Below are 25,837 nucleotides of genomic sequence, written 5' to 3'. Positions count from 1 at the left end.
AGGCAAACTGGCTTAGTTACATTTTAAACTACATTTATGACAAGTGTTAACAAGAAATGCTAAAATCTAGCAGCAACGAAATTTCGTAACAGACAATACCTTAACTGGGGGTCCACTACAGACTCAGGATCCCAATAAGGCCCCATTTTTGCAGTACCACTATAATGGTAGATTGTAAGAGTTAGATGCCGTGAATAACATTCCCAATACTCTTCAGTATTAAGGGCATAGTCAGTACATCCTGGTAAGTGATGTTCAAACAGTTGGGCCCCAAATCTGTACAAAATCAAGTAAAGTATGTACAGTAGTTAATGTACAATAAATAGCATTATGATTACTAAAGAAATAAATGAAATCGTAGATCCTTAACTGTAAAATCTTATTTACTAAAGATTTCCAAAAACATATTCCACTGATTATGCTGCTGACATCTGGTCATTTTCATATAGTAGCTCCCATCCTCATGGCTTCCTCTAAAACTATGATCAATATTTAATCTACAGTACAACTTTTATCTTATACAGTACAATCAGGGCCTTGTGTAGATATTTGAAGAGAGCGTGTTTGCGACAAGCTTTTTGACAGTTACCACTATCTTCATTGTAGCTTTAGTGCTAGTAAAATACAGTACTAATAATACCTGCAAGTACCTTTCTGGTAACCTCCATCTTTGTAATTCTAAACTGAAGATGTAAAACGTTCAAAGAAATTGTGGAGGTGAAAGAAAAGACATTTACATAAAAATACCAAGATGCTGGAAGGGAAATAAAGATGAATGTAAAGAAAAAGAAAGTACCAGGGGAATGGGCTACAAAAGTTCTAATTAAAATGCAGGTATGCATTTTAATGCACATTATACACTAGTCAACTTAAAACACACACTTTACAGTACCTCTTAAATGTCTCAGTCTGGCCCAGTTCAACAGCTTTCTTGATGCCTTCAATTAAAACATACATGTCTTCTTCCCTGCTGAAATAGTTTGGTATGATCTGAAAAGGAAAACTGAAGAGCACTAACAAAAAAATTTGGGGAATGGATTTCAAAATCTACAAGCCACATTTAAAAACTGCACAACAGAGAATGTTTTCATAAAAAATTCTTTTCATACAAACCAATTAATAATTTATATTTCTAACTTACCATCCTAAATGCTCCAAGATTCATCAGTCTTATCAGTCAGTCATGCAAAAGAAGCCAGTCTCATCTCCAAAACAACAAGACCTCAGCTATTTCTCAAATACCTCATTTTGCATGTAAACTGTATTCGTGGCCTTGAGGAGGGCACTAATATGATTAATGGGTTTGCATGTCAGATAGTCAAGCAAGTTGGCCTATCAAGATACTACCACAAGAAGAAATATGCCATTCTAAGACTGACCAGATGGTTTTATACACTAGGCATCATTACTCCACATACCACATTTTTCTTGTGCCCTCCCATACACCAAATAGTGGGCCACATCAGACAACACTAAACATACTACACTTTGTTTCCATCCTCATCAAAACTCCAAACCCATGATTTAAAAAAATCAAGGTAAGTTAATGACCAATCCGTTGTCTGTCTGGGTTTAGTTTGTCAGTAGATGAATGCAGAACTTGCAAAATGATAACAGCCCTTTCCCAAAAATTAATTATTTGAATGAAATGAGGGGCCTGTACCTGCCAGCCTTTTTAAATAGGTTGGGAGGAATGAATTTGAGGAAGATGAAAATAAAGGAAACTTATTAAAAATGAGCAACAAATGAGAGAACAATGATGAGAAAAAAGGAGGGAAGTGGTGGAAATGGCAACAAGAAGAAAAACATCTGTTGTGTTTGAGAGGCATGGTATAGAGGAGCCAGTCAAAATCAACTGGTAGTTACACTGTATTATTAGGTTTTTTCTTGACCTACAGCAGTTTTTGGCAAAGTGACAAGAAAAATAAAAATCAATATACATCATTCCATCCAACTTGATGCTGGTCCGCAACCAAAGTCAAAAAGCCACAAAAATACAAAAATCAATGAAAAAGAGCAAAATCAAGAAAAATAAATGTCCAAAGATAAAGATATATAATTCAAATATAATTCAACTCTACTTACTTTAGGCTTTGATGGCTCTGAAAGAAATTGGTAATGCAGGATTGGCAGTAATTGAAGAGCATATTCAAATGTGTGCTTGTGTACATGTTATCCACAATATCTTGTTTGCCCTGAACTCATGAGTAAATAATTAGCATAGGCACAGCGATCCTCAATGAAGCAGACACCCAAGGAACCATAATCATGGCTGTTAACACTACTGCAGGTTAACAAAATGTAAGGTTGAGAGTCAAAACACACTTCTGGATCCAGATGGCATTTGCATGGAGACTACCATCTTCTGTCAAAGTGACATATGACTGATGAACTTGGGAACAAATAAAGGCATACACTATATGATGAATGGCACTGAAATGAAGTAGATTCCTTATCTCTGGTGGCAGGATAATTCTTTGGCAAAAAAAAAAAAAGTGTGGTAGAAGACTCATTATCTTTGGGGCATAGTAATTTCTAATAAATTTAAATAATTTCTAATAAATTTAACAACAGAAATGTTTGCTAAGCTAAGCCAAGTATACAATGTATACTTATGTAAAAACCATGACTTTCAGCCATCAAAACTTCAATGTCTATCTTATAAACTCCAAAAAATCACACTAGGTTATTTACAATAACTAAAATATCTATATTTAACCTGAATGTATGAAACACAAACAAATTACCTCTGGATAATCATAGGGGTTAGTAGACCTGAGCTGAAGAAAACCTCGACTAAGTGGCCGCAAAAGCTTTGTAATTAGGGTGAAGTGATGTACTTTGTGCAGGTGACGGTAAAAATCATCCCAGTAGACCCTCTTTAGTCCAAGAGTTTTGTAGAAAAAATCTCCATCATCAGATCCGTGGGAACCAGACAAGAAGTGGTACTCTATATCAGGCCAGTCATCTGTGGAATTGTCAGTTGACACAAACCCAAGGCCCTCTACACCACCAAAAGTTGTCAGGGGCCCAGTGCCCAAAGTTGCATATTGCACAAGGGCTGGGAAGGTGCTTATAAGATTCGTTATCAATGACACAGGCTCAGTGATGGTAAAAATGGGTCCAGATGCAACATGATCCTATAAAACAAAATGTATATATTGTAAAGTATGTTCAACATGACAGCTGCTTCAACTTCATTAAAATAAACACTGCTGCTTCAACTTCATTAAAATAAACACTGCTATCATTCATTAAACTGGTAACCTCATCATCTCATTAAAATTTTTTAAAGAATATTATACTAATAAAATTAAATAACATAGTTTACCACACCGAGCTGAAAGCCCTAGTTCTCAGACAGCATGGCTAAAGAGTTTATTATCATTAGATAAGATTACTTACGAGCTTCTTTGACCGAGTGTGCATTGTAAAAACAGGCATATGTCAGATCATGGACAAGATCATTACAGAAATGAAGGGAAAGATGTGTCTTATATATCAGCAAAAGCAGTAGTTCACAGCTGCTTTTACTAATTCTTCACCTCTGTTTATCTGTTTCATCATAAATGACATTTTAATCAGTTTGGCTCTCCTGGCAAACATGGCCTTTTTGTATTGTTCCTTAAGAAAATATAAACCCTTTATTAATTGTATCCTACCTTTCCTTTTACTCTTGCAGTTTTACACAAATCTTCTTTCAGCCTCCTCTTAAAATTTTTCCTTGTACTTCATATGATACCTTATTCATCCTCTCAATTTCTGCAACCATGAATCAACAATATGCAAAAAATAAATTCATACCTGTAAATTTCTACCAACTGGTAAATCTTGAATGACAGAGATGTTGAACTGTGCAAGATGTCTGGCTGGTCCAATTCCAGATAACATGAGTAAATGAGGGGAACCCAGAGCACCTCCTGATAGGATTACTTCTTTACGTGCCAAGACTTTCAAGTCAGTTCCATCATGACGGTCATAGGTCACACCATACGCCCTCTTCATACCAGAATGGATGAGCACTTTCGTTGCAAAAGTATAGAGAGCAACATGCAAATTAGGGCGATTCCGCGCAGGCCGAAGGAATGCTCTGGCATTAGAACATCGATAACCACCTCTTATGAATCCCTGGGGTATCATAAAACCAGTCTGCTGGTAACTGTTGCAGTCCCCAATTGGGTATCCCAATTCATAGGCTGCGTCTATGAAGGCTGAGGATAATCTCGTTCTCCATGAAGCCTCACTGATAGTTAAATAGCCGCCACTCCTATGGTATTCTGTAAAATTAATGTGCACTGTAAAGCTTTTTATCAACTGTATTTCACTGTTTGTTAAAATATCTGACTTTATCTAGTAAAGGATTAATATGCACAGTTTAAAAAAAAAAAATGCAATTCCATCCCATTTCAAAACATTAAGTAATAGTAGAAAACTTTCATCCATGACATACCATTACTGGTTAATATCATGTAACATTTATTAACCACTTACTACTGTAATGTGTAATTCCAGACACATTTTCATGTCAGTACCAGGATCGCAACCAAGAAGGCACCATTTACACCATTATCAAGCAATGATTATCAGCAATCAATTTTGTTGTTAATCAACCGCACATATTCTGGGAATATGCAAAAAAATCTCAAACTTCCTTGTAAACATTCACAAGATAGAATGCCTTTAATGAGATGGGGGAAAAAGCATTAAAACAATACAACCAACAAAAAATAGCTGTTCACAGCATGGTGTAAGAAAATTATCAAAAAGAAAAAAAAATATCACCACTGATTATACTGACACTAAGGCTGTAGTATTCCCTAAGCATGGGGAACTACCCAAACAGTGGGCTGTGAACAACTATAAAAATAAGATTTAAATATTTCCTTTAGTGTTGCTTAATGGAAACCAAAGGAATACAAAAACTGCAAAACTACTGGCACTTTTGTTTTGTAGCTAAAGATATAGTAGTGCTCACCGTTGCTGTTCCACCCTTTCAACCATGAAACACTGGTTAGCTCACCCTAATGATAAAAAAGAGAGTAAGCACATAACTGCTTAGAGCAACATTTAAAAAACCTACATTTACATGCTTCCTTGGAGACAGATGACTGACATTATAAGAGCTACAATAGTAGTTTGTCAATGGTAAAAGCTTCACTGGCAATTAAGAAATTTTCCCATAAAATTTCTGTGATATAACAAACTTTTACATATACAGAAACTTACTGCCACTTGGGAATCAGTGAGTTTTACATTATCAAAAGCAAGGGTAGTTTTCAAGAAAAGTGGTTTGCATGGTAGTATCACTAAAATTTCAAGAGGCCATAATAAGTTATTTTATTGGAAAAAAAAAAAAAAAAAAAGAGGCTTGTCAAAAAAAAAAAACACAATTGGTAATCTCAACTGACCCCTACCCAGTAAAGTTCCACCCAATACTGACGACAGAAGTCTCTTCAAATACATTATCGCAAAACATTCATGGTTACATCAGGGAGAAACACAATGGATATAAATAATGCCTTTGTTTTAACAGCAGTCTATGAAGCAAGTATAACTGGGCTGCACCAAATCCACCATATACATACATACACACATTTATATACACATACTGTATAGTATATACATATACATATGCATACATACAAACATATATATATTTTTTTCCCTCATGTTCCACTTCCGTAACCTAAAGACTGAGGAGCTTTTGAGAATTAGTGATTGAAAATCAATTATCATCAATAATTGATCCTCAATAATCACTTTATCACTATATCAACAGCTAATAAAGAAACAACTTGGACATCAATGCTTATTCTCTATATTACTCTACCTCATACCCTACCCTTCAAATTTTCAATTAATTGACAAAGTTGACATCATTACAAAATACATCAACAAAGGAATGACAAGTTACAAAGAACTTCCATTACCACCTCTGACAAATCCTATTGAAAGCATTTATTTAAGAACTCAACCATAGCACATAAAGTTAGACAGAGTTCCTAGGTTAGGCAACAAGACCAAACCCACAAGAAGCCAGCAACATACAAGATATGCTCAGCTCTCTAACATAAGGACTAACCCACAATAGACCTTATACATAAGGCAATTAAAATACTTCAATTAGAAATACGACAAAATGCAATAACTTCAATCAGAAATAAGACAAACATGCAATAACTTCAATCTGATTGGTTCCTCAAAAAAAAGAACAAAGACTTCAAGTCAACACCCTAATACAGGCAGTCCCGGGTTTACGACGGGGGTTCCGTTTTTCTGCCGCGTCGTAAACCGAAAATCGTCATAAACTGAAAAATCGTCGAAAATCGTCAAGAATCCTAAGATATCCTTACTTTTAATGTTTTGGGTGTATTGAAAATGATGTAAACTGCATTTTTATTGAGTTTTTCATAAAAAAACCCTCCAAATTTTGATAATTCTGCCATTTTGGAGCCATATTTCTTCCGTCGGATCAGCGTACGACACATCGTAACCCTGGAACATGTATCGTAAACCGGGAAATAATTTCTGATGAATATATTTGAAAAGCGTCGTAACCTTTGAACACTATGCATATTTGTTCTGGCTGTAAGTACTGCTGTACATAAGTTGATTCCTTACTGGCAACATTTAAGAATACATACCTTTATCCTCTATTAAAGACGGATTTTGGTTGTCCTCAGACAGTCTGAAGAATGGTAAGATTTTATCATAGCCCCAGTCACGATTACCTAATCGTTCCCAGTGGTCATAGTCTCTTCTGTTCCCCCTAACATAAAGCATATAGTTTATACTACTGGAACCACCAATAACTTTGCCTCGAGGAAAGTTGCACCTGCAAGTAACAAAAATGTGTAAATGATTGTAACCAAAGTTAGTAAAGTACTGTACAGTGCACTGTACATACAGATATTTCAGCTCTTCAATAACTTAAAGTCAAAACAGAGGATAAATGCCACACCAGTGAGCAAAGATGGAATATGCTTGTGAAATCATGTATAAAACTTTTATGTTATATTGAAAATTATTTAAAAATAATTCACAAACACTAAGTTTACAAATACTGTAGTAAGTTTTCAGTTTTGTGCTTCGCCTACTACTTGAGATTCTGCGTGACCGGTCACCTGGCCAATATCGTCTTCAATTCCTAAGACTGGGTTGTTTACAAGATAGATGAGGATGCTCAACATTCCTCCTTTTAACCCAGGTATTCCTAAATGATTTGAGTATATACCTCTATTTGCAGCTGAGATTATTTAGGTACCAAATTTTGATGCCTTACATTTTGACATGCCTATACTGCCAGTATCATCTACTCATAGGTTTGCCATTACCTCTGTACCATGGCCTCCTGCAGTCTTACCTTCAAGTTTTGTTGCAAGAAGGTAGTGAGTACACCATTATTGCATTACAATACTGTACTTAATTAGTTATGTTAAAATTACATTTTAACAAACACTTTAAACACTGGCCACAAGGTAGCAACAAAAATATGGCCTCACTTTTATAATACGGAGACAAAAATTTTTTTAACTGGGCTTACATCTGCTTTACACACTATAAAATACAGCTTACTATAACTTACGTTAAAAATCTAAAAACTAGGATATAGTTTAGTTTGTTTTTTTATTTACTTATGATTTGCATAAGCATTAGAAAACATGGCTTGAGTGAACCTACTTGACTGAACCTACCTATGTTCAACCATTGCAAGGCATGATGTTGAAGAAGGCTCTGTTTTATACTGCCAATCCATATCTGAAAGCTGGAGGTAGCCAACCAAACCAGGAATCATCGATATTTTTGTTTCTTGTCCTCCAGCTTCTAACAGAGCAACAGTTACATTGGGATCTTCCGAAAGTCTTGAAGCTAAAACACAACCAGCACTTCCACCACCAACTATTACAAAATCATACTCCTGCAATTTCATAATTTACTACATTTACTTTTACAATACATTTGTAAACCTTTTGCTCTATTTCAACTATTTTTCCTAAGTTGATGAAATAAAATTACTGGGAACATGCCTGGAAAATGTAATTTTGAATCAGTATGTCAGTCTATGGTGTAAATGCAATTAGTTACTGTACATGATTTATAAGACAAATTTTCAAAAATATAATTACCATGTACAAGACAACAGGTAGATATGTTTTAAACAAAACTACAGACCTAAACTTTCCTCATATGCATACAGAATACAGTATGCAGAATAATTTCTATGACAATTTGATTTCTACATACTCATCATAATGTTAACTGACTAAAAATTACATTTTTATAATAAAATAAAGTTTTACATATACTTACCAAATAATTACATAGCTATTAGTTTCTACTTTACTTGGCAGCTAAAAATTTGAAAACTGTAGTAGCGCTCTTTTGTTTTGGGTGTAGGGGGTTGTGGGCAGTCTGAAGCCTGTCAGAGTAAGAGTGGGCAATCCTTGGTGAAAGTGGTGAAAATGAGGTTGTTTGAGCAGATTTCTCTTCTGAGGTAACAGCCTCAGGAAATCTACAAGAAGGATCCTTTGATCGGACGGAAAAGCCCGAAGATTCAGAGAATCTATCATCATCCCCAAATACGGAATCGACTGACTGGGAACCAACTGAGATTTCTTGACATTGATAAAAAGCCCCAATTCCTGGGCAAGTTGAAGCATCTTGCGAAGGTCCTCTGTGCACTGGGATCTCGAGGGGGAGCGGAGTAGCCGGTCGTCTAAATAAAGAAAGAAATTTATTCCAATTAGATGGAGCCATTTTGCCAACAGTGTGAGAACTTTATGTGTGAAAACTTGAGGGGCTGTGGAGAAGCCGCGGCACAGCACCCGACCCTGTCCTGGAAAACAAACCTCAGATGCTTCCCTGATTCCAGGTGTACTGGAACGTGGAAGTATGCATCCTGCATATTGATGGTTACCATCCAGTCTCCCTGATGGATGGCTGACATGACTGACTTGTTCGTTTCCATCTTGAACTTCATGGTCAAAATGAAGGAGCTCAGAGCCCTGACGCCCAGGACAGGTCTCCATTCTCCGATGACTTGGGAATGACAAAGAGGCGGTTGTAAAGCCCGTGTGAATATCCTCGACCATCTCCACAGCTTGTTTCTCAAGAAGGGCTGATACTTCTCAAGACGGGGCCAAAAACCTCTCTAAGCCTATTGAATAGGCCTCCTAGATGATGGGCGAAGTTGTTAATGGAGGTTTCTCCCTGAGAGGGATTGCATAGCCCTCTTTAAAAACCTTTAGAACCCAAGGTTCCACACACCTGGCCTCCCACCTGCTCCAAAAATGGAGGAGTCTTGCTCCCACGGGGACAAGGAGGACAGAGTCCTTATTTGCAAGTACTGTATTGGGTTTGATTGAAGGTTTTTTGGGAGGTCGCACTGACCGAAGATTCACTGTAGGTCTTGATTAAAAATGTCCTCTGCTTCCTCGGAAGGGCTGCTGAGCCAAAGAGAGGCAGTCCTGCCAGTAGAAGATGATGAGGGTGCTCTAGGTGGAACTCTAGGTCTTTTAGCTGATTGTGCAAGGAGGTCTTTCGTACATTTCTTCTAAAGTTCGGCTGTCACTTGTTCTAAGTCGCTTGAGGAAATAAACTGGTTCTGTCTAAGGGCACAAAAAAGAAGGGATGATCTCTGATTGGGAGTTACTCCCTTAGAGGTGAACAAACACCATAAATCCCTTTTCCTCAGGAGGCCTGTCGTGAAAATGGATGCAAGCTCCTGTGCGCCACCTCTCACCGCTCTGTCAGCGCATGAAAGCACCCCCAACCAGTCCGCAGCAAAGTTCTCCTGTAGAGAAACACAATCTTCCATCTTTTTTGCTAGAGCTCCCACAGTCCAATAGAGGAAGCTCAGGACCTCAAAGACCTTAAAGACGTCCTTAAGGAAATGATCCAATTCTGAAGTTGTAATAAAACCAGGGCAGAGAAGAATGCCGAACGACGAGTGGCATCGGTAAGACTGGAGAAGTCTCCTTGGGAGGAGGCAGAAGCTCCCAAAGAAGGAGCTTCCCCAGTGGAGTACGACATATACTTCTGTCGCACCAGGCGAGAGGGAAGTATACAAACCACTGCCTTACCCAAGTGTCTCTTCTCCGCCAACCAGGTATCGGAAGAAGAAGAAAGCACCATCTGATGCAGCTTGGGAGTCCCAGGCTGCCGCATTAAGAAGGCTGAACCCAGAGAAGTCGGAATAGCTGGAGAGAAGAAAGTCGGAAAGCAGACTGAAAAATATCTCAACAGAGCTGAGTAATTAGAAGTTGGCTGTTCCTCATCCAAGGTTCCTCTTCAGAAGAAATAGGGGAAGTAAGAGGGTCCGGAAGGTCCTGTGGTACCAACGAAGGCTTCTGAAGGAGGCTATGAATGCTATCTAAGCGTTGTTGAATTGGCACCAAAGACGGGTCCTCAATCACATACAAAACAGCACCTATCAAGCTAGGAACTGCTTGGTCCACTGGTGGCACTGGGTGCTTGACTACTGACAGGCGTGCTTCAAAAGAAGGGTCTACTGAACAAGGACATTTGGATACCGGGCACTTGGCTGGGCGCTTGGACACTGGACACTCATATATTGTGCGATCAGACATCTCGTGCCCAGCCATACACCGGAAGATCAGGAGTTGGATGCTTGGACAACTGGCGTCCATGCACTGGATGATCTGACAATGGGCACTAAAACAGAGCTCACTTATACACTGGGCGCTTGAACTCAAAACACTCAGACACTGAACGACCGCTTACTGGGCGTTCAGACACTGGGCATTCATATGATGGGCACTAACTTATAGGGCACTCAAAAACTGGACGTTCCGATAATAAACACTTGGAAACTGGGAGCTCATACACTGAAATATCATGCACTGAGTGTCTGAATACTGAATGATCAGACTTGCAGTGCTTGGCGGACACCTTAGGCACAAACAGAGCCTGACTGGGAGGATCCCAGAAACTACAAGAGGGAGTTGGACTACGAGCTCTCTCCAAGGCTCGTTTACACACAGGTGGGTCCTCGTCCATCGTAGAAGAATGCCTTTTCAATGGCCGTGACACTAGAAAAGCGCCTGCGGGGCTTTTTCGCTTCTTGCGAGTCCGAGTCACTGGACGATAAATTATGCGCACTTAAACGGACGCCTTTCCAGTGGCTGTCCACCGAGTCCTGGGATCTCCGTGCAACAGGCTTGGTTGAGGAAGCGACTACCCGTGGGCAAACCCCACCGACCTCCCTTGGACTGCCAGTTTGCTTCCTACCAGGTGAGCAAGCGGAGTTTTGCAGGGACCTTGGTCTAGGAGCATCGGTGGGACGAGTAGTCACCTCCTCCACTAACACTGCACTTGACACTGTATTAGCACCAACACTGATACTACTGAATTTGTTAATCAAGACAGTGACCGAATTTCCAATCTGGGAAATGGTATTGACTAAAAGATCAAATTTCTGACCTACACGAGCTTCCAAGCTGGCAATGGCATTGGGTTCAGAAGAATGGGAGCCAGGGACCAGAGTAACTGGAAAAGTCAGAGGGCTGGAAATGGGTGAAAAAACAGTCGCAGGTGTTGAAGGGACAGGAAGATAAACAATATCCACTTTAGGAGAATAATCCTGACTAGCAGTCGCTTTCCTAAGTCTGTATTGAAGTTTCTCCAAATAAATATGCAAAGATTTCCATTTCTCTTTATCCCAATCCTTGCATTCATCACAATGAAGGTCAGGTGAGCAAACTTGCTCCCTGGAAGTACAAAAAATGGTACGATTGTTGTATTTTGCCGACGTGAGTCTAGTTTTGCAGCCTTTGCTGCAGTATCTAACACTAGAAAGGCTAGAATCTGACACAAGTCAAAATTATAGTCAAAATCAGGTAAGACACAAATAGTAAAGTTTTGAACATTAGCTAAGCTAACTGAAATCAGCCTGCTACAAAAAATACAGAATACTTCACCAAATAACAATTTGGAAACCATCCGGTGAAAAAACGAATCCACGGAGCTGCTCAACAACCTATGTTTAGGCACTGACCGGCAGAAACGAATTTGATCTCTTTAACTGTGTTGTACCTACTCTTCCCTGAAAGTGGGCGGGGCAACCACCTACACCCAAAACAAAAGAGCGCTACCACAATTTTTAAATTCTGAGCTGCTGCGTAAAGTAGAAACTAGTAGCAATGTAATTATTTGGTAAGTTACTTATATCAAATTTAAATTTTCTCAAAAAATAAGAACAGAATGTAAAAATTAGGCCAAAGGCCAAGCGTTGGGACTTAAGGTCATTCAGCACTGAAAGGGTAATTGCAAGTAAAAAAGGTTTTAAAGGTGTAACAGGAAGAAGACTTCCAATTGCACTGTGAAACAAGTGTTCGGAAAGGGTGGAGAGTAAGATGGAAGAAAGAGAATGTGAACGGAGATACAGTAAAAGGAATGAAAGGGGTTGCAGCTAGGGGCTGAAGGGACCTTGTAAACACTTGAGCAATACCTAAAAGTTAACTGCCTGAGGTGCTCTGACAGCACTACCCATCTACAGTGTTTCAAAAAATAAGACAACCTTACTTCACTTACCAATTTCAGTGGGTCCGTATCTATAGGTGCTCTATCAATGTCATTGTTATCACCGGTAAAATATGAAGATATGTATGCCACAACTGTGAATAACCAAAATGGAGAAGTTCGTTCTACCATGCTTCTTCAACTTGCTAACTCCAATAGACTACTGAAAATTTTAACAGTTAAATGACTGCTAAACTCCTTATTAACCTGGAACAAAACTGGTATTTTCATAATAAAATTAAGTTTCATACATAGTTACCAAGTGATTACATAGCTATACTTCCCACTCGCGCAGCAGTTAAAAATTTGAAGTTCGTGGTAGTGATTCGTTTGTTTATAGTGTTGTTAACTACCCCACCCTCTATTGGTGAAAAGAGAGAGGCATATCATGACGTCTCTTCAAGGGACTAGATTCACCTGGAAAGCGCCAAAAACGCCTCTTATTAGCACTACAGCCACTACTGGAATCAGACGATAACTGGTGGGCGCTCACTGTGACCCCTTTCAAACGGCTGTCAGAATTAAAAAACACCGAGTCAGATGAAGGGGCAATTGCCTGTGGGTAAACCTCGCTAAACTCCTTTGGACCTCCAGTATGTCTGCTCCCAGGTTCAGGAGAGTGTGACAGTGACCTTCATCTGGGCTGACATTGGCACCTACTTAACACTCTGCACTTTGTCCATAAGGACTATAAGCGATGCACCCAACTTAGACACAGTATTAACTACGAGATGGAATTTACGATCGGACTTACTCTCCAGGCTGACTACAGTACCAGGATTGGAAGCATGGGAGCCAGAAAGAATTATTAGGAGGACTAAGGATGGGGGTAAAGCAAGGGCAGGAGAAGGAATGTTACAGTCAATGAGTTGAATATTAGTGACAGGCTCTACACTCCAAGTTCTACTTTCGGCTCTAACAGCCGCCTTCCTTTCCCTATCTCTACCTAACTTATCCAAATGAGACCTGAGAACCTTCCATTTCTTCTCATTCCATCTAACACATTAATTACAAGTGAGATCTATTGAACTCTCGTCTTCTACACTTTGCACAGCTCGTATGGCTATCGTAGGTTACTTTGGTCATTCGGGTCTTGTAACCTTCCCTACAATACCTAATGCTTGATAAATTGGAATCATACATCGTAAATACACTGCAGAAAAATCACTAGGCTAAGCTGAAAAGCTACCAAAATAATGGGTACGTCACCAAATCCTCAGGAAAAGTGAAGAATAAACCTCAAATTCAACCACCAAACCATTCAATGTTGACGGTAAAGCCAGCAGAAAAGTAGTGATGATCAGTGTTACGTTGTACCTATTGTTCTCCGATAGAGTGTGGGGTAGTTACCTACACTATAAACAGATGAATCACTACTGCGAACTTAAAAATTTTTAACTGCCGTGCGAGTGAAAAGTATAGCTATGTACTTACTTGGTAAGTTACATAAATGAAAATGAAAATTTCACACAAAATTTTAAATATTCACACTAAATTCAAAACCTTAGCCAATTTATACAATGCAATTACATACTGTTAAATCATAATTCACATAGAAAATAAAATAAAAAATTACACTGGCAATTTCTACCATACACACACATCAATAGATACGTACCACAATTTTTCAGTACTGTACACCCAAAAATACAGTTCCTATTACTTTCTACACTGTATTATGTAACTGGTCAGCAATTCTGGTGCCTAGAAAGTGTGACAATCTGCTTTGAAAACCTGACAATATAAAGCATGATTTAGTTCTAACCCTACACTTGCATCAGCTTTATAATATTTAAAATGCTTTCAAATAAACTGAGACTGTAAACTTATTACATGATACACAGCCCAATACTGTTCTGTAGCAAAAGACAAACAAAAGAATGAAAAAATAAAATGCATTCAGCTAGCATTCTCTCAAAAGCATTTAATCTTGAACATTCAAAAACTTCATAATGTTATGTGCTTACCCTTCACAGAATTATAAAACCAAGCATAATAAAACTCTAACCTGGTTCTAGTGGAAAAGCAATTAAAAGTCCAGATGCCCATCCAAACATTAGTCAACTTGTGGTTAACTATTGACTGATTAGAACTATCAAGCCTAACAACCCTGGGTTGACTCATCTCAGTTGGCTAAAGGAGTCACAATTCAAGAAATTTGTTTAAAATCTCAGCGCTCAACTATCTGCACAGATTCAGCAGAAGGCACCTTTTGGTAAGCTCTGTGCAGCATACTAAAGACTATACAAGGTACTAAAGACCATACAAGGTACTGCAGTTGGTTGGCTGGTTTTTCTTAATGAGAGTTCAATGGATGGTGCTACTATAGTATGATATCTACCATCCATTTTCTACATTTGACCCCTCAGGGCTAGTACTGAACACGGCGAAACACTGTAGGTGAGTCACTGTTTTGCTGTGTTTAGTACTAGCCCCTGGGGGATCAAACAGTTTTGTATATAGTTTGAGGATGTAATTGTCATGGGCCTTAATTGGGTTGTTTGGTAAATAGCATCCTAATTTTTGGTAGGTCACAAGTAGCTCGGTTTTTATCATACTGTAGTAGCAACCAGTGGGCCTTTATAGTTTCCATGGTGGTAAATACTGAGGCACTCATTAGTCAATGCCCTCTACTAGGGTAATGGCACCCTATAACAGGTTATCTAACTGTGACCAAAGGTGGGTTTGGCTACGACACGTTACAAGTCTGGCATGTGATTAAAGCTAAAACAACATCCTACGCTTGGGGAGTAATGCTGCAATTAAAGTACTGTGTGCAAACCTTATCAAGAGTCCCTAGGTTAGTTGAAGCCCAGCAGAGTTTACAAACTAAACAATTAGTTAGGTCAGTCAACAAGACCCTCAAACCTGAATGGTAATGGGTAGGAAACACTGCCTTCACTTTGCGTAAGGATCATCCTGAGTAATTTGTACCTAGGCCCAATGTCACTCATCTTCCTTCACTAAATGCTTGTTTTCTTTCTTGAAGCATAAATATATTCCTTTTCACACAGTTGGTGCATACATAATTTACTCCTAATAATTTGTACCATTCACCTCCAGGGTTACGTTCATGTTGTGGGTGCATTACAGCCTAACTTGAATTTAGTGTATTTAACAACAGCAACTTTCAGTGATGGTACTTTAGGAGAACTACAAAAATTATGAGAACGACAAAAACTGGTGAGTGAGTAAAGCTTTACCTTATATGTGCGGCCTGATTCCCACCAGTCGTCGACTGGGAAAGGTTCCCCATGCATCCATAGACATAACCTTTCCTATAATGCCAGGTCCTGACCTAACCAGATCCTACCTACCTAACATAACTTAGGGTGATGTGCCCTGACCTGGCAGGGGCAGGGAGAACCCCATCAAAAAGCCAGTAAACTGAAATTCAAATTTTCCATTAACACCAACACCAAATCATCTATTAAAACTTGAAGCTGGCCTAAGCAATAAGTACATCACAGGTTAAGGGGTGTTCTATGGGGCAAACTTGGCCTAGCCCACCTGACCTGTTAGGGCTCGGTTAGGCTAGATCAGGCCAAGGATTTATCCCTGAAATTACCAATGGCATACCCTGGGGCGATTGTAGAACGATGTGGAACAGGTTCCACAGACAATAACAATCCTAACCTTTCCTAGAATGCCATGTCCTGACCTAACCACACCTTACTTTGGTAATTCTAAGTACAGTATTAGCTCCAAGCCAGTTTTTACTTTGGAAACTGGTTTTTCTACACACTTTTAGGGCTTCTGATAATGGCGGTGGGTTTGTTATTTTCGGCCAAATGGAATAGCCCTTCGCCGTGTTTAGTACTGGCCCGGGGGGGCAGGGTTACCCATACGTTAACAAATTACTGCACTTGCCGGACAGGATATGAACCATCCGAAACAGACATACCCATGCTGTCTTGTGAAAATCGCATATGGAAACCCCTTGTTGGACGGACTTCCGGGGTTAATTACATTCATCAGACAAAAATTGAAGATAAACCCATAATTAGCAACCAAAAAACTGTAGAAAACGTCATGTTATAAGGTAGCTGCCGCCGCGGAGCTACTACTTAGTTCTACCATTACTTTCCTAACCTCACTTATGGGCCATGCTCTGACCTGGCCAAGGGGTTTCGCCCCGGCCCCCATTGACCAACCCCTTCTGTAGCATTAGAGGCCGATCCTCAGTTCTGCAAACTACTGCTTTATTATAAACAATTTTGGGCCCAGTTTTGTTTCTTCAGTGTCATATTGTATAACTGCTGAGAGAACTAATCGCTTCTAAACAAAAGCCACTGTTTTGGCGTTAGGCTAGACCTACATTTTTTTTTACACTATCAAAATAAGTTTTCCAAAGGGTTTTTTTTCCATATTTATTTAAACTTAAGTGTACCCTAAGGTATGATGAAATATTAATCTGCATTAATCACTCATCCTACTGCTCACAAGATTAATACAGAAATTAACCTTGTATCAACCGCCACACTTTAAGAATCTCTTAAACACTTTTACTAAAACTTTTAAATTGATGTGTACAAATCAATTACAACTCAGTCCAGGCAGAAAAGGAATTGCCAGTTTTAACAAATTAAAATACCAAACCTTGTCAATGATGTAGTCTTTACTAGACAGGTCAGCTTTGGTTCCAATATTGCCGAAACTCCCTTTTTAACAGCCCACTATTCAATTTTGTTTTTCATTTGTCAGTTTTTTTCCTTTCTTCTCATACAACAGAAATCTCAACTAAATAAAGAATATCTTAAACACACAGTGATAGATTTTCCAGGTCATTTGAAGGGGCAATTTATGAAATTTTGATTTCGTTAAGTGGCAACTTTACGGAACTTTATAATGGGTGTTACAGTCAGTTATCTTTTGGTTAATTACTACATAGGACTATACATGTAATTTTATCCACGTTTCCGGAACCAATATTTGCAAGAAAATAATATTGTAAATATTAGTCTATTTTATTAAAAACATGACCTTTTATTTTGTTAAAACATCGAAACCGGTCAATTAGCAATGTTATTGATCTTTTGACAGTCAGAGTCTGTTTTCACTGTACAGACAGAATAAACTTTGAACATTTCACAATAAACGAATGAAATTAATTTTGATTCAGTGGTGGAGAGAGAGAGAGAGAGAGAGAGAGAGAGAGAGAGAGAGAGAGAGAGAGAGAGAGAGAGAGAGAGAGAGAGAGAGAGAGAGTGTCTCATGGCGTATTAGCCTATCTAAAGCTATATTAGGACAGAATCTCTTATATTTGACACGAAGCTATACTTTTTTTTATATCATATCGTTTCATTGAACTACTGACCTATGGTGGTAATAATGTGAAGAAGCAAGTTTATAGGTTGACGATATTAGAAAATTTGAGGGGGTGATAAAGAAAACGTAATAGAATTTTATTGGTAACTTAACTATTTAGAATGGTTTTAAGTGTTCCCAGCGATCGTCATATAGTTCATTTTCCATGGTGTATTTGTAACCTCTAAATAGCTAACAAAACTTGGATGTTTTAAAGAATTTATATCTAGTCTGTTCTACCTAAAATAGTTCACCTGAGCAGCATAAATATTTAAAAAGACTCACGGAATAGGTATAAAAGGTGAGCGATGCAATAAAAGTAAATTTTGTTGTTAGTTTGATGTATCACGCAAATTTTTGTCAGAACCTGACATTTGCTAAATTTATAAAAGCGCATCTCTGTTGCGTTACGCAAAGAAAATATAAATTTTCTCAATGTTTTAATTAGCAGGAAAAACTAAAAGCTTGTTGTGCAGATAAAAATCAACATAAAACAAAAAATCATCGATTTGTTTAACTCTATTACAACGGTAATTAATGAGAAATCTCTCTTGATTCTAAGGGCTCCATAAGTCTGCACCTACTTGGGAATTTGGAAAGTCGTAGAGTGCTCTCTTATGTAGTAGATAGTATGAAGATCTATGACTAAGAGGAGAGACTTTAAAAGTGATTTTGTCAGTGGTAACTGTTTCCTTCCCTTTGTTTCACGAAATCACTTTTGATAATTTTCACTCGACTGAACAATTTTCTAAGAAATATAACATCAAGCATTCTTTGGTTTATCATCTAGATGAAGGACAGTAGAGTGTAGATAAAATCAGAGCCGAATGCTTCAGCACAGCCTACCTAAAGATTCACTTCTGAGTCGACAACAGCTTAAAAGAAAATACAGGTACTTGTGAACGTTATTCCTGAAGCCTTACACATTGCATCCATATAAGCCCAGAGCCTTACACATTGCATGCATATAATCCCAGACGTCTTCGATTCTGTGTGTGTGTTTTTTTAATGTAACTGTAAACCTATTCAGTTATCAGACTTCATAACTTTGGCGCTGGCTAACGAATACTAAATGGAATTACCCTTATTGAAGACACCAGCCCAGGAAGACGTAATTCGTGATATTTTAAAAGTAGCATGACTGGTGATCTCGAACGTAGACTACTCCACGTAGATGTTTACTGCAAGTTGCTCTTTTCTAATACAAACTGAAGCACGTGCCAGCGCTTTAATTCAAAAGAAACGTGGCTGGATCTTACTCAGATCTTTTATCCTCAAAACATCTTATTATTTGTGTGTATGCACACAAATGCACTAACTTACCATAAGCGTAGGCTATTTGCAAAGGCACGAATGGGATAATCGTAAATCACACTTTTTAATGCCTATTATTGAGTGGGGTGTCCGATAAACTACCCTTTCACATGCAAAATTAAAAATGAAATGCATGTCGTAAGGTTTCACACTGCAGTAGGCCTACCAAATGGTTTCTAAGGAGGTGCTTACGGAGAGACATACCGATAATTGCCAAATTTCCTCCAAAGTGGACCTTGGGAAATCCTTCTCTTCTTAATAGTTTTCCAACTGTGCGCGTCGGAGGAACTAGTTACTATAGTGAGTCTAGTGACTGGACTGATTAACTAGCTATAACCGCACTTCGAGAAACATCGTCATTTTCTTCTTCTTTTGTATTTCAAAAAGAACTTACCTTTCCCAACGGTCGAGAATTGACCGTTTTGTTCTGCTGCTTGATAGTTGGTTGTGTCGATGAATGGACAGCAAGTAAACAAGACACTAGTTTTAAATTGTCATATAACACGCTGGACGAAGTTATGGGGACTGATAGGAGGCTGAAATTTTATAATTGATAGGTTAAAAATAACTAATTTTGACCTAAGACAATTTGCTTGACAGACCTACTGTATATACACTCTTGTGTTTGTTTATATAAAACGGCTTTCAGGGGATTTTTTCACCTCTCATTACGTCAACAGTCAGATGACTTGAAAAAAAAGCTTCTCTCTCTCTCCCCCCCCTCTTTTTCTTCTTACTGGAAATCTAGAGATGAAAGTATAGCACATTTAGCGGAAAGTGAATTTTGCGGAAATAGCCATATACTGTAGAACAATGCCTTATTTAGTCACAGACTAGCCTATCAGCTCGTGGGATATTTGCTTATTAATTTATGTATTTATTTATTTAAACAGCCATGTCTTTTACGTCTTAATACACTTACATCCTAAATTATGCCTAACGTGTTAACAGGGTTCCATGTTTTTGGGCATAACATCGATAACATGGCTCAGGTTTAGCATTCCTATCCCTTCTGTCGTTTCTTCACCAGGAAACTTCTCTTTCGGTAAATAAGACCTTTTCCTTGATTTCATTTGTGATTACTCATTACATTATACTTAGGGTGGTTTAACTTTGGGTCCTCGTAGGCCAACATGTCGGTTGCCGGATGGTACAGAGATAAAGCACAGAGTTGTAAACAATGTTTTGATAAAACTCCGACGGATTTCTTGACTTTCTCGCGACCAACGTTTTTGCTTGACTTTTATTGCATAAACTTATTTTCTTACTAAGAAAATCCCTGCGTAACCTTTATGACTAGGGGAAAACTTTACGAGTGGATGAGTAAAAACGCAACGAATAGTTAGCGCATTTTCGAAGCAATGCAGTTTTGTATTCTCTAGGTTTTATGAATACTTACTACTACATTCAACATAATCGTTACTCCAATATGAACTAAGTGAGATCCGATATTTGATTATTTGAACACAAACTTATATGTTAATGGCTAAATGTCTTCAGAAAACCTTAACTTTAGATAATTTTAAAAGAATACCAACGATAAAACGCGATGTGTTGAAGGATTATTGTGAACAGTTTTTCATAATGGAAAGGTTAGTACTACCACGTCCTATTTTTAAATTCATTAGTTTGTTTGATTAGATTTTATTAAGAGATTTTACTTTATGGATATACAGAGATAAATGGTGCAATATTGAGCAACATTACCAAACAAATGAACAACGTTTGTATATTTTCTAGAACATGAAAACTTACACAGCTATAAAGCATCATGTTAAGCATAATTTTTCTCAGCATCTGTGGAAATAGGTCTAATTTTGGCCAGGATCCACTAGACATATAAATGGTCCTGCCCATTACCATAATCACCAAGTCTCCTTCACAGTACTATTAGCTATAGGTCTAGTTGCATCTCAACCTTCATAATTACTGTATAGTACCACCTTCGGCTCCGATTACACCGAAAATCCTCGTCAGAGTGCTGAAGAATTCGACTAGTCTTTTAGACCTACTCACCCTTGTCCGTGGCGTGTCCACCTTTAAAGTTCTCATTAAAGCCGAGGGCTTCTTTGTTATGGCGTGTCTTGTGGTAAAAGGCGACTCAGCTGCACCGGAGGTTTAGCAGGGACGTTCTAAAGCTGTGCGTTTATATTGCTGATAATCCACCATCAGCGCAACGATGAACGAATAAATTGTCCTTTGTGTGGAAGGGCCTTGAAATTGGCGTCAGACAGGCTTCATTACTCTCTGTTTTACACAATGTATGAAGTATATCTTCACTCAAGAAATACTTACCAGAATACTTAGACTAAGGCCAGTCTTGTCCGATATTCAACTGTAGTTTGTAATGTATAGAATGCGTTAAATTTTTTTTTTTTACTCTTACAATTTGTTTCCCTTTGCAAGGTTGCATTTTATTGTTAGGAGATCTTCGACGGGCGGGTAATTGTTTGCCGAGTGCTGACATACCTGAAACATTTAATGCTTTGATTTTGTCTTTATTCCTGGATGCAATCTTGAGAGGCTTCTAAACGATTCTTTCCATTATACGCTTCAGTTGATAACGTCATAGCTGACACCGATTCTATCGTTTTGGTGTTCTCTCTGTTTTTATCATTTTTCCAAGTCAAACATATTTCAAACTCTAATCAACCTTTATTCTTTTGTCACGTTTCGTGTGAATATCGACTTTAGGTCAAGATTCCATAAAAAGATCAATAGAAGTGTCTTCAACCATTCGTGCTTAATCCATATAATATTTTTTACTTATAATTCGCCTTTGTTTGCAAGTAAAATGTTTAATAATTATTGTTTGGAATTTGGAAAGCATTTTCCACATTTAGTTTCCCGGTTCTATATAAGGATGCTACCGTGCGAGGCGGGGGAGGGGGTGTGTGAGTATTCTCTTATTATCTCCCCTCCCACTTCCATTCTGGCAGACAGAAGCAATCGAATGATTAGCACCATACACGGTAAGAAATGTCTCTGGTACAAGGTCACGATTTGACGGTGTTGATCCGGTGTACTTGGTTACTTCCTTAAGGTTCAGTCACTTGAGTAATCGATTAAGGTTACTTTATTTCAGTGGCATGGCGACTTCTTTTTTTTTTTTTTTTTAATAAATGACTGATTATTAATTCGACTTGAGTTTGACTTTCATAAATTTTTTATTATTTTTTATCCCACTCCATCAACAGAGATGGGCTACCTTTCAAGGTGAAAGGCCACACACACACACGATACATAGTCAGTGATAGTTGCAGTATATACATAAGCCATTTCCCCTAACAAAGGGTGGCTCCAAAGAAAAACTAAACTGTCTCATCATTTATGCTCGAACTGTTTAGTTGAGGATGAACTCCCCATACACACTGTGCCACTCACCTCCAATCTTGAACGGCCTCCTTTGCTGCCTGGATACTAATGACTATATATATATATATATATATATATATATATATATATATATATATATATATATATATATATACATACATACATACATACATATACAGTATATATATACATATATATGTGTCTTATATTGGCATGTGTGTGTTTAAGGTTTTAATAAACCACTGAAGTCATATGTGTGAATTTTTAAGAATTTTATCAAACCAAACATCAAAATTTTGATGTCATGTTAGTTAACATTAATCATCTGGGGTTAGATTACAGAACAAGAGGTGATGATGAATGAATCACATTTAGCAGGAAACATACTATTACTAAGAAGACAGAGATAAGGTTCAAAAGAAACACTGCACGTTTATGTTTGTACATTTAATATTCTATATGTTCACGAATGTTATCACTCTATAATCCACATGAATATAGATTTGACTTTTATTGCAGGTTAAACTGAATAAATACTGACATGTGAGGGCCTCGGGAGCCCAGGGTGCGCCGGCGCATCGCAGCGCACAAGTAGCAGTGGGCGAGCGTCCCCGGGCGGTCCACCAGGCCGCGGGCTCGCCAACCCGCACGCGCGCTGCCACAGGCTGCTATGCGCTGGCGCCTCCGCCACAAGCCACAGCGACACAAACAACACGCGATTGTCAGTGGCCCCACGTTCCACCCAATTGTTCCAAGAAACAACTGAGCCCCGGGTAGCACGTGGGGGGGAAGTTGGTCCAGCCCACACCGCGCCCGGCAAGACTCACCGGCCAGACAATCCTGGGACGCGCGCTGTGGGCCATGAGAACCAATGCTGAACCACCACAAGAGTGTGATGGCCCGGGCCAGGGCAACCCCCGCGACTCTGTGTTTTAGCGGGACGGTCGCCTGGCAGATATGCGGTGGACCCTGGCTGGATATGACGACTCATTTTGTGTTCACAGCACTAGCACCAGCACTGTTCGTTTTTTGCCTGTCTCCAGGCTTGAATCAATCATTCCACATTCATTCGTTGATGTACGGGGTAGGCAGTCAAAACAGGACAAGGGATCAGTTTCTCAAGCACACATCCTCTTTCTGTCTCTCTTTCATTCCGATCTGTAAGCACTTCTGTACTGTGTTACATTGTTTATCTTCTCCACGTACTCTGGTAAACGCACTCCTTGCAGATTCAGCCGAACAACTTTCATCGGCAGATTTACTCATGCAACATAGTGCTGGATCATTCGTCCAAGGAACAAGACGACGCTCCACTTACACTTTCCAAAGTAATTGCACTCAATGTCTTTCCTACTGTATATAGTCACATAAGCTTTGGTACAATTTTCAGGCATATCCTTATGGCCAGTACATACAAATGATGGAGATGTTTATACGCAAGCATTCACTCTCTGCTTATGTTTTGAGTCATACATACAAACTATCTGACCACCAGTGTGCAGTACAACACACCACAAAGTATACATTACAACATACAACGTGGAAGAACTACAGCAAAACCGCGCCCATACACGGCGAAGCGCGGAGGAGGTGGCAACACTGTAGAGGGACCACTGGAGGAGGAGGTGGCAACACCGTAAAGGGAACCACTAGAAACGGGATGGGCAAAGGGAACATTGCATCGTAAAGGGACCACTTAAGGTAAAAGGGAAAACTGTCAAAAGGGTTTTTCGCTAAAGAGAAGAAAGGGGATTCAAAAAAGCTAAGAAATCAGAAGGGGCAGGAGAGAGAAATGAGAAGATTATCTCAGGTCTAACAGAACAATCAGACAGAGAAGACATAAAGAAGAAGAAGAAGAAGAAGAGCTGAAATACAAGAGAGAAAGAGAGAGGAAGAGATTAAAACCATGATCTCAAGAGAAAATGCTCAAAAGAAGAAAACCAGTAGCGGCAATCTTCAAAAACTGGATCCCCTCTGGACAACAACATGAACTGACATAAAAAGGGGGAGCCGGGATAAGGAACACTTAGGGGAGACCACAGAAAGTAGTAAGAAACACCTAATATAGAGGTCTTCTTCACTCAGGATTTGGGAACACCTAATTATGACCACAAGAGTTCTTTTCCTTTTAATATGTTAAGTGGAACCATCATGGATTTTAGGGAACATACAAGATGAACCATTTAGGAACCATATAGGAATTAAGGTCTGTATACAAGAGTGATTACTTTGAAGAGGAGTTTGGGGGGTGGGGGGACACATCAACAAAAGGATGACTTTACTCAGAAGTAAGTTTACTGTATTAAAGGCTGAATCACTTCAGATAAAACACCTACGAACTGTAAAAACCCAGCAGTCACTGGGAAGGAGGAAAGAAGAAAGGAAGGAAGGAAGGAAAGAAGGAAGGAAAGAAGGAAGGATGGTGAATCAGAGAGCCATAAAGTGGCTCCTGAAGGGCTTCAGAGTTCAAAGAGATGAGAAACAGATGAGGAGAGGCGACAGACATCAGCTTTCACAAAAGAATCCACTTGAGGCTAAAATAAAAACACTTCGAGGAGGAGGTTGAGGAGAAGGAGGAGATGGATTAGGTGGAGGGAAGAGGAGTGAGGAGTAGGAGATAATGGAGGAGCATCCTCAAGGGAATGATAATCCTCGAGGAACACTTACAAATCAAAACGCGTCAGGGGTCTTACGGGACTAGAACAGAAAGGAACAGTGGAGCTAGGTAAGAGCGTAGTACAGAGAAGGAGAGGCTATTGGAACACATTAAATAGATATTCATAGAGTACTTTCAGAAAGAACCTTTACTTCTTTTTTTTTTTGGAGAATTCTCACGCAGGAGAGATCCCTAAATTATATATTAGTTAAGATATATTGAATATATATTATATATACGTTTCATACGAGATAATGAGACAGGAATTCCTGATGATTAAGGGAAGAGAAATAGATTATATAAAAGAAATATTCATCGAGCGACAAACAGGGGAAGATTGGGAAGTAAATACAAAAAAGTTTCGAGAAATCGGGAGAACTGTATGATAATAATACGTGGAAGTCCTGATTGGTACTTTCTTTGTAAATATATAATTACAAGGAGCCATAAGTATAAGAAACATTTGGAACACTTGATTGTAAACACATTTTATTTTTCGTTTATTTTTAAAGTGTTTTTATTTATTTTTTTTTTCACGTGGAAGAAGAGGTTAAAGAGACGCTCGCGTTGCTTCTAAAAATACTCGTACACAACGCGTCCTCTCTGGTTGCTAAATCGACCACGCAGATCCGGTCTGATCCGGTTAGATCCAGTCAGATCCAGTTAGATCCGGTCTGATCCGCA

The 25,837-nt window shown here is 38.8% G+C and overlaps 1 protein-coding gene across 20 annotated transcripts in view; it reads right to left on the bottom strand.

Moving 5' to 3' along the window:
- The window catches only part of LOC136855035 (glucose dehydrogenase [FAD, quinone]-like), a 29,640-nt gene extending 8,221 nt beyond the window's left edge, over positions 1–21,419 (bottom strand). For 2 of the 20 annotated variants that reach the window (XM_067131775.1, XM_067131773.1), the window contains exons 1-8: positions 19,366–19,481; positions 12,553–12,758; positions 7,695–7,918; positions 6,645–6,835; positions 3,805–4,277; positions 2,748–3,140; positions 893–990; positions 100–276 (exon numbers count right to left, since the gene is read on the bottom strand). In XM_067131775.1, coding sequence (XP_066987876.1) covers positions 100–276; positions 893–990; positions 2,748–3,140; positions 3,805–4,277; positions 6,645–6,835; positions 7,695–7,918; positions 12,553–12,672 — 1,676 coding nt within the window. In that variant the 5' untranslated portion in view covers positions 12,673–12,758; positions 19,366–19,481. Of the gene's footprint in view, positions 1–99; positions 277–892; positions 991–2,747; positions 3,141–3,804; positions 4,278–6,644; positions 6,836–7,694; positions 7,919–12,552; positions 12,759–14,158; positions 14,275–17,084; positions 17,103–17,139; positions 17,236–19,365; positions 19,517–21,177 lie in introns of those variants that run through there. The other 18 variants (XM_067131776.1, XM_067131778.1, XM_067131785.1 and 15 more) reach the window with 18 other exon arrangements.
- Positions 21,420–25,837: the final 4,418 nt, after the last annotated feature.

Source organism: Macrobrachium rosenbergii, chromosome 30 (assembly GCF_040412425.1).
Source record: "Macrobrachium rosenbergii isolate ZJJX-2024 chromosome 30, ASM4041242v1, whole genome shotgun sequence".
Lineage (NCBI taxonomy): Eukaryota > Metazoa > Arthropoda > Malacostraca > Decapoda > Palaemonidae > Macrobrachium > Macrobrachium rosenbergii.
Note: the sequence above shows the minus strand (reverse complement) of the source record. Positions and strands in the feature narration are given on the sequence as shown.